Source organism: Benincasa hispida, chromosome 9, assembly GCF_009727055.1.
Source record: "Benincasa hispida cultivar B227 chromosome 9, ASM972705v1, whole genome shotgun sequence".
NCBI lineage: Eukaryota > Viridiplantae > Streptophyta > Magnoliopsida > Cucurbitales > Cucurbitaceae > Benincasa > Benincasa hispida.
In genome coordinates, this window is record NC_052357.1 from 87,401,717 (window position 1) to 87,411,894 (window position 10,178).

General features: G+C 37.9%; 1 protein-coding gene across 1 annotated transcript; it reads left to right on the top strand.

The window, feature by feature from the left end:
• Window positions 1-650: 650 nt before the first annotated feature.
• On the top strand, window positions 651-9,583 carry LOC120087104. Its single transcript, XM_039043985.1, has 2 exons — window positions 651-787; window positions 9,317-9,583. Exons 1-2 carry the CDS (start codon window positions 671-673, stop codon window positions 9,542-9,544), a joined length of 345 nt encoding a protein of 114 aa, XP_038899913.1. The 5' UTR covers window positions 651-670; the 3' UTR covers window positions 9,545-9,583.
• Window positions 9,584-10,178: the final 595 nt, after the last annotated feature.

Consider the following 10,178-nt stretch of genomic DNA (forward strand, 5'->3'; position numbering starts at 1 on the left):
ATGGTTAGATAAATCGCAATTACGTGTACAACGTTTTAAATTTTGATTGATTTTAACCAAGTAGTCTTGTGAATTTCAAGTTAGAAGCATATTTTTCACAAAAAAAAAAAAAAAAAAAACGTTGTTCTATTTCTTATCAATTTTCGGCAAAATACTATGTATTTTCTTTTGAATATGAGGGTTCTTGGATTGTTGTGAATATAAAATGAACGACTTAAATTTTTCATAATTGACTGGAATGATTATTTATTATGGATTTTTTATTTTCTACTTTTTTAATAGCAAACGTAATCTAAGTTGTAGAGATTTTAAATTTATCTTCATAATTTAATTTATCTAGTAGTCAAAGATTTGATAAGAGTTATTTAGTCCATTGAAAATCTATAATTAACAATTCAAAACATCATTTTACTATTTATCTAATTTTAAATTTTTTTTATCATTTTTATAAATGAAACTTCTTATTTCGCTAAAAAAAAAAGAAAATTTGATCATCATTTTCTGACACTGATCACGTGTCACCTCGAGAACTCTCCCCGTTTCACGTGTCACCTCTAGAACTCTCCACGTTTCATCGTTAAAATAAAATTTGTTAAAAAAACACTCTTTAAAGGTAAAAAAGCAAAACAAAAAAAAGATCCCACCGATTGAAAACACTGTAAATTGAAAAATGGCTTACTCCAATAGATCCGTTGCTTTGCGCTCCTCGAAAGCTTTGTTTAAACACCGCCATGGCGCTGCGGCTTCGCCTCCCTTGTCCGGTGCCACCGCCCTTAACCGCCTCCATGTACGCCGCTCTAACCTTCCTCCGTTTCCCGCCTCGACCGTTTTTATTTCTTATATTGTGATTTTTGTAGGAAGAGCAAAATTTTACTTTCTAATGTTTTCATTTTGTTTTCTTTTAATTTTGTTCCTTTTATGTTCTGGTACATGGTTTGCTTCCATACTATTAGGGCAGATCCCAATGATATGGTTTGAGAGGCAAATTTTCTTAAGGCCAATTTCTGATATGCATAAATATAGTACAATTTTACTTATGTATTTTCCTTTGGATAATTGGTATGCTAGAGCAAAAATATTAAATAAAAATAATGAATATTGTTTAATAACATACGGTTTCCTAATCATTTCGTTTTTTATTTCAGTTTTTTAATTAGACTTGTTTCCTCCATTTATTTTCATCTTTTTACAAGTATAATAGTTGAATTTTTAATCAAATTCTAAAAATAAAAATACTATTTTTTTTTAGTTTTTAAAATTTAGTGTGATTTTTTAAACCATCGATAAAAAGTAGATAAAAATAAGAATTTTGGAGGTGGAAGTAATGTTTATAAACTTAATTTTCAAATACAAAAATAGATAGTTACCAAGGTCTAAGTAATTCTATTTTTAATTGATTAGTCTATCAATAGTTAATTGCTAATCAATATTTAAATGAAGTATTAGATACAAAGTTTTGTGACTAATTAGTATCTATTTGAATTAATTAGATAAAAATATATTTTTTAAGTCATTTCTATTTAATTTAGACTCTTTTGACAAGAAGGGTTTAAAATACATATAAAAAGTATTTCAAAATTTTATTGTGTGTTTGTGAAATAGTTCAATTTTTTTTTAAAAAAAATTATTTTTAAAATAAAAACACCAAAATAAAAGTTAAACCAAACCCATGAAGTTAAAACTTTTTAGGCTCATTTGCCTCATAGGTTTTCTTATGAGATTTTAAACATACATTTAATATCTCTATTTGTTTCACGTAGTTCCACTTTTTAAAACACAGAATAATTCGAAAACTTTAAAACCATCTGATATTTTTTTCCAATAAAAGTATATTTTAATTCATTAATAAATTAATATCAAGTATTCATTAGTATTAATTTTAATTATTAAATATAAATATATTATTTAGACTTAATAAATTTCCACTAATATATTTACCATTAATATTTTATGCTATCTTAACGATTTAATATAAATTATTATTGTCAATTGTCAATATTAATTAATTAATTAAATTATTTTTGGTAAATAGTTTAATTAAAAAGTATTCATTTATTTTTTATTTTATTGATTAGCATAACAATAAATTAATTAATTTTAAGTTTAATTGATCTTTTGAATTTAATTAAGTGATTATTTACTTTTAGTTTTTACATATAAATTATTGAATTGAACACGAATATTTAATTTTTAGACATTAATTATCATGCACATCTAAAGACAAACATTAATTATCTTAGACATTTAAAATCTAGATATTCAAATTCCAGATATTTAATATTTATACCCACGAAACAATATCTGCGATTCAAACGGTCCTTAAGTTTAAGTATTAATTTTTTATTTTGATAAATGATTATAAACTTATCCACTAAATATAGAAAATCTTTAAAGTTTTTAATGCATGAATTGTTTTTACAATAATATGCTAGGTACAAACACATAAAGATGTCCAATTTTTTCATGGGGATGGGCCCCGTGGGATTCCCCGACTAGGTGAGGAATGAGGAAGGAAGTGGGGAAAAAAATTCCATGTGAGCTAAACGGAGACGGGGACGGAAAATGCATTCCCCGTCCCCGTCCCGTCTCGTTCCCACCCCGATCAGCTTTTATATATTTATTTAGTATAGTTATCTAATGCTATGTTATTATTATTATTATTGTATAAATATTATATTTAAATTTTAAATTTGATTATTTATTGGAAGAGATAATAAATATGTTTGGAAAAAGAAAAAAGAAATGGTTTTAGGGTTCACCGCCGCCGCAGCATAAAGGTGTCTTCGTCGGCGTCGGGTTCTCTTCGCGTGGGCTTCGTCTTCATCTGCGTCGGTCGTCGTTTCGCATCCTGGAGCCGTCGTCGTCGGCTGAGCGCATCTGGTTCCGTGTCTGTTCAGGTGGATTCGAAGCTGCGTTCGACTGACTGTCGTCATTTCGTGTCTGATCTGCGTTCGACGACCGCCGGTGATGGAGTCTGTACGGGTCTCGTTGTACGGCTTGTTGACTAGTGGAGAAGCTCGTGGTCGACTGGTGAAGCTGGCTATATTCTATTGTTGACTGGTGTATGCGTTTGGTTGGCTTGTTGACTGTTGGTTCGCAGACGGTGACGATCTTATTGAGGTGTGGGTTTAACATGGTGAAAGTTGGTGATGATGGTGCATAAGCGGTCGCCTCTAAGACTGAAGGAGAAGAATGGGACGAGTTGCTCGTCAACTCTTTCGTTTGCTTAGATCGGAGAACGATTTGGGATTGGATGCTCGTTCTTCAAAGGTGAAGGATTTTGGGTTGTCTGATGGTAGCTCTGAGGAAGGTGAAGGCCCTGGTATGGGAGTGTTGGGTTGAATAAGAAAATTCGGGTTGTGAAGGTTGAACTGGGTGGGCTGGGTATTGGGTTAGTTGATGGACATGAAAGTGAAGGGGGTGTCTGGGAGCATTGAGGGTGCTAGGGGCTCGAATGAAATCTGGGTTGTGAGGGTATTGAGGTGGGCCTTGAGGGAGGCTGGAATGAGCGGGCCTGTTGGGAGTGGGTTGAAGCTGAGTGAAAGAAGTGGAATGGTGCAGGGGGAGCTGGGAAAGGGTCGATATATGTGGGAGCTTTGGTGGGTAGGCCACGTGGTGCAGGGCCGGAGTTGGGAGGCTCGGGGGGGGGGGGTGAGGAGGTTTCGCGGGGTGGGATTTTGTGGAAGTGAGGGTCGATCGGTGGACATTCAAGGTTCTTCGTGAGGGGGAGGAGCCGGTATCTAAAAACCGATTTACTAGGGGATTTGGTCCAAAGGTGGTTCGGTTGGAGGAGGGGTGTGGTTCTGGATCCGGCGTGAAAGGGGGAAAGTCGTGGGCAGCCCTTTTTGGGTCTAAGTTGAGGGGTAATTTAGAGTTCATTCCCCCATTGGTTGAAAATGATAAAGTTATTGTTAAACCTTATGATTATTAATGAGGGTGTCTGTGTAGGGGAGAAATCTCTGATTGGTCAGTTTGTGGATGCCAAACTCCCGTATTTTGTTATTTGTCGTCTTATTCAGAGAATTTAGGGATGTGTATAGATGCCAACTATTACCTTGTTGGATAATGGTATGATTATCTTTAATTTTCAGAAGGTAGAGTCACGGGATTGTGTGCTAGAGAATGGTCCATAGCACTTGGGTGGCTAGCCCATCTTATTACGACAGTGGTCTCCAGGTATTGTTCCTAAAACATTTGTTTTTAATTCTGTTCCTATATGGATTAAACTGGAGCGTGTTCCCCTAGAGTTGTGGACGGACAGGGGTTTAGCAATGTTAGCTAATGTCGTGGGTAAACCTGTCTCTTTTGATGTTGCAATAAGAGAGTGGCGACGGTTATTGTATGCGAGGGTTTGTGTTCAGGTGGATGGTGATTCGTTAATGCCACCTTCAGTCACTGTTAGAATGCGGGGTCAGGAGTTTATTATTCCAGCAGTGTATGAGTGGAAACCTCGTAGGTGTTCTTGTTGTGGTTCCTTTGGGCATACTAGGGTGGTATGTGAGCAACAGGGTGTGGAGAAGGGTCAGGAGTTGTGTATGGTGGTAGCCAATGAGGGGTGTTTGGAGGCGAACAGGGGAATCGAGAGTGTGAGGAAGGGGCAGGACTTGGATATGGGTGCGATGGGAGCTAGCCTAGTGGATGAGATTAAGGGCATGGAGAGGGTTGAAGAATCTACTATGGTTATTCGACGTAGGCGTGATAGAAGAAGTGTAGGGCATAGGGGTGGTAGTGGGTCTCCGGGTACGGCGCCCTTGAAGAGCAGAGTAGTTTATGGGTCCCCTGGAATTACGGGGTTTGTAAAGTATGTTGATGATCGTAATCAATTTGATGTTTTGTGTGATAAGGAGGGAGACTCGTTGGCATTGGCTCTAGTGTAGGCAGATCCTAATCCATTGTTTGTTATGGATGGGATGTTCGGGAGTTTGGGCAAAGGCCCAGTGGAAAGTGGTAGGTGTGATCTCTTGCAAGATTCATGATTTGGTGTTCCTAGAATGTAAGAGGGTTGAATGACCCTGTCAAGTATAGGGTGGTGGCAGACTTTCTGGCTTCCTCCTTCGTCGTGAAAATTTTGGTATGGTGATGAGTAGGTTTGGTGATGCCTGAAGTTGTGTGTGTAGCTATAGTGTGCAGGGAGTTGGGAGGATTTGGATGATGTGGCAGAAGAGTGTCTATAATTTTTCCATTGATATCAGTGAGGATCAATTCATTTATGGAATCTTAGTGGATATTGTATCCAGTGCTAGGGTACATATTGGTGCAGTGTATACCTCTAATCACATCAGCGAGAGAAGGAATTTGTGGTCTAAGTTGATTGATGTATGTGCCTCGTGGCAGCTTCCTGGAGTTGTTTTAGGGGATTTTAATGCTATTCATAGTAGTTCGAAAGATTTTGGTGGTTGCCCTAATTTGAAGGAAATGAAGGAGTTTGATGAGGTGTTATTGGAATCAGATCTGGTTGAGTTGGGTGTGACAGATAACTGGTTCACCTGGACTAGTAAATTTCAAGGGAATGGTATCTTGCGCCGCTTGGATCGATGCTTTTCCAATGAGGCGTGGAAGGTTTTCCGTATTCGAAGGTTAGGGTTGGTCAGTGGGGGATTTTTTATCATAGCCCTCTTCTGGTTTCTATAGGGGAGGCGAGGAGTAGACCGCCTCCTATGTTTTGTTATTTTTCTCATTGGGCGGAGGCAGAGGGTTTTCTTGATACTATCAGGTCAGTGTGGAGAAGATCTGAAGATGTGTCTCCTATGGTTAGTTTTGTGCGAAATTTAAAGGAAGTGAAGCAGGTTTTTCGTGCATCGTTTGGTAGGCGTATCTTTATGTTAGCTGATGAGGTGCGGGCGGCTAGGCAGGTTATGGAGGCTGCTTAGGTTGCGATGGAAAAGAATCCTGGTTCAGAGTCGGTGTGTGCGGAGGTGGCTCGGGCCACTGAGGTGTTTTGGTCAGTGGCGAGATTAGAGGAGGCGTCGCTCCGGCAGAAGGCCAGGGTCAGGTGGTTGGAGTTAAGTGATATGAATACAACTTTTTTTTTATCGTTGTGTTCGTTCTCGTCGCAATTGCAGTGGTTTATTTACGGTCGTGGATGCTGGGGGGATTCGCCTGACGGTGCATGATAGGGTGGCAGGGGTGGCTGTAGAATTCTTTTGGGTTGCTTAAGGGCTCAACATGTGGGGTATAAGGATCTTACTACCTGACTTGGGGATATTGTACAGTTCAACTGGCTCGAGGAGAAGGTGGAGGCACTTGGTCGGCCAGTGAGTTGGGAGGAGATTCAGAAGGTTTTATTCTCGATGAAGTCTGGGAAGGCTCCTGGGCCTGATGGGTTTTCGGTGGATTTTTACAGAGCTGATTGGAGTGTGGTTGGGGATGATTTCTATAACGCTGTGCTCAATTTTTTTTAAACATGTTACTTGCTTAGAGGAGTTAATTCTACTGCTATTACTCTCATCCCTAAGAGGCGGAGAGCTGAACGTATGGAGGAGTTTCGTCCTATTTCATGTTGCAATGTTGTGTATAAGTGTATCTCGAGGATCTTAGCTGAGAGATTTGTGGTTGTGGTTGTCTGATTTCATCAGTGGTAATCAGTCTGCGTTTGTTCTGGGTAGGTCGATTTTCGATAACATTTTATTGTGTCAGGAGCTCGTGGGGAGCTATAAGGAGGGCAGAGGGAAGCCGCGCTGTGTGTTAAAGGTAGACCTTCAGAAGGCTTACGATTTGGTGAATTGAGATTTTCTATTTGGTGTATTGTTGGCTATAGGTACGACCCTTCAATTTGTTAGTTGGGTAAGGGTTTGTGTTACTTCGCCTAAGTTCTTTGTGATGATTAATGGTTCCCTTGAAGGGTTTTTTTCTTGGTAGGAAGGGGTTGAGGCAGGGGGATCCGTTGTCTCCTTTTTTTGTTTATGATGGTGATGGAGGTCTTGTCTAGGTTGTTGAATAAACCTCCTGTGTGGTTTAGGTTCCATGATCGGTGTGAGCGCTTGGGCTTAACTCATTTGGTTTTTTCAGACGATTTGATGATTTTCTGTGCAACTGAGAGAGATTCTTTGAAGCTTGTGAGGTAGGTATTGACAGAATTTGCAAAGCTGTCTGGGTTAGTTGCAAATGTTAGAAAGAGTTCCATGTTTGTTGTGGGTGTGGAGTCTGGGGAGGCGGAGGAACTAGCTACATATATGGGAGTCTCTCTTGGTTCATTGCCGGTTAGGTATCTGGGTTTACCTTTATTGCCGGGTCGGTTGAGGGCTGTGGATTGTGCACCTTTGATATAGAGGATTACAACTCGTATTAGAAGCTGGGCAGCGAGGTCCCTCTCTTTTGCTAGGAGGTTGCAGCTTGTTAGATTTGTTTTACAGTTTTTTCAGGTTTTATGGCCTGCTAGCATATTCGTGTTGCCTATGTGTGTAACTCATGAGGTTGATCGTCTGTTACGTAGTTATTTATGGAAGGGTAGTGTTGTGAGTCAGGGTGGTGCACGGGTGGCGTGGGATGAGGTGGTGTGTGCCGTTGGGGAGAAGAGGGATTGGGTGTGAAGCATGTGGCCCTCTTGGAACTAGGCTGCTATTATGAAGTTGCTCTGGCTTTCTCTTAATTAATCAGGGTCATTTTGGGTGGCGTGGGTGGAGGCGTATGTTTTGCGTGGGCTGTCGTTGTGGCTGTTAGGAGTGAGGTTGGGAGGTCTTGGTGCTTGAGGGCTATCTTGCGAAGTAGAGATAGATTCAAGCATCTGGTTCGTTTGATGATTGACGATGGACAGTCTTGTTTTGTTTGGTGGGATCCTTGGCTGTCGGGGGCGCGATTTTGGATTCATACGGGTCTACAATGGTTCATGATTCAAGAAGTAGTTTGGAAGCGCGGTTGTCGGAGTTCTTGGATGGTGAGGGAGGTTGGAGGTGGCCTACACTGTCTTAAGAGCTGCTTGAGATCTGGGGTTTTATCCAGGCAGTGGGGCCTAGGGTGAGGGGAGAGGATTATTGGGTTTGTGTGCCGGATGCTAGTGGTCGGTTCTCTATCGCTAGTGCTTGGGAGAGTATACGTCCTCGTCGTCATAGGGTGTCTTAGGCTAGTATTTTATGGATGAGGGGTGGTATTCCGCGTCCCTCCTTCTGTGTGTGGTTAGCAGTGAGGGACAGGTTGGGTACGCAGGATTGGTCGAGGAGTTGGGGTGTGTTATCAGAGGGGGATGTCTTCTGTGTGGGGGAGGTGTGTAGTCGCGGGATCATTTATTTTTTGAGTGTGGGTTTGGGAGAGAGGTGTAGTCTAGTGTGTTGCGTCAGTTGGGTTCAATGCATCAGGTGGCTGGTTGGGATGTAGAGTTAAGTTGGTTGTGCCAAGTGGGGTCCATTTGAATTGATCGAATATTTTGACACTTGATATCCTAATACTGTATTTTAGAGATAGACTTAGGGTCCATTTGAATTAATCGAGAAAAAAATGTTTTTAAAAAAACTCACTTTTATTTAAACATTTTTTATAAAAATTGTTGAAAATATTTCAAAAATTATTTTAAGTGGTTATCAAACATTTCAATTTTTCTATAAAAAAAATAAATACTTGAAATTACATTCCAAACACACCTTTACATGATATTCCTCCAAATGTGCCTGATCTTTCACTCTCCAAATATCAGGAAGGACTCATATATCTATAGAGATATTGTCCCTCACGTATAGTATATCAAAAATGATTCACCTTTTAGGCAAATAGTCATTAGTTAGCTTAGTGATAAATAAAAATCTAAAAGGTCATGGGTTTTAATTCATAACGATCACATATCTGGGATTTAAATATGAACTAAATTAGAACTTTTAAAACTCAATAATAAAAAAAGCAATGTTTATATATATATATATATCGACATTTTCATGTTCCCATTTGACTAGATGAAAGAAGAAAGGTTAAAAATCAATCCATAAATTTTGGGTTTTTTTACACTTTAAAATTTGTAACAATTTAGTCTATAATGTAGAAATTAGTGTTAAGATTTAATAAAATTTATTGAAAAATAAATCGATAAATTAATTAGAGGTTCAATATTTTTATGAAATACAAAGTCTACATCATAAAATAATAAAAATTGACAGCTAATTTCGATAAATTTAGTTGCGATAGTGATTAAATTGTTATGAGTTTTAAAGTACAAGAATTATTAAATTTTTACATACTAAAGTTTAGGAACTAAGTTGCTACAAAATTGAGAGTACAAACTAAAGTTCGGGAACTAACTTATTACTTTTACGGTGTCATTTTTAAATAAGAAGATATGAGAGAAGATTTGATGATTATAATTATTTATACTTCAATTGAGGTTGATACGCAGGAGGAGAGTGACATGGACGTGGACCGAGCAAAAGCAGAGCAGCTGAGAGCAGGGATGGCCGGAGAAGGAGCGATGACAAGTATAGTGGAGGTGGCCTATGATTCCACCAAAGGGACGGCAGAGAAGGTGAAGGACACAACAATTGCAGAGGCAAACGAAAATGTAGTGGACACAATCGAGTATAGAAGCATGGGGGATATGGGTAACTATCAAAATATCCTATTATGAATATTGTTTATTAATCGCAATTGAGCGGAGGCAGAAATATGAGTGTAACCTATAATGCACTTGAAATAATAATTTTTTAAGGTTTTTTCTAGTTTAAAATTTATTTTGTTCTAAACTTTCCTAAAATTTCATAAAACTAAAAATTTAGTTCCTAAACTATGGTTTATAATAATTTAATTCCTTTACTTTCAATTTTGTAATAATTTAGCATCTGAATTTTACTATGTAACAATTTAGTATTTGTAATGATTTAGTCTCTATGGTAGAAATTTGTGTTAAGATTTAATGAGATTTTTTGTATAAATAAATTAATAAATAAATTAGAGATTCAATATTTTTATATAATACCAAAGTTTATTATTTTAATATTTTTTTTAACTTTAGGGATTAAATTGTTACAAATTTAAAAGTATAAGGATCAAATTATTATATATAACGTTCACTGATTAAATTGTTACAAAATTGAAAGAATAGGGATTCAATCATTACCAATCAAAATGAAAAGTGTTTTTTAACCCTTTTCTATTATTAGTTTTAGAGAATGCGAAAGAACTCCCGTGCCGTACGCCTACTTCTATAATTTTTTGGCGGATCTTATTTAAAAATTAGATACTTCCTTAATCATGGTTAATTT

Excerpts from the sequence above, each read along its gene's own strand:
- LOC120087104 (XM_039043985.1), top strand. The coding sequence starts at position 671 with ATGGCTTACTCCAATAGATCCGTTGCTTTGCGCTCCTCGAAAGCTTTG. Across the intron at positions 788-9,316 it reads CCGCCCTTAACCGCCTCCAT|GAGGAGAGTGACATGGACGT; the intron begins GTACGCCGCTCT and ends GTTGATACGCAG.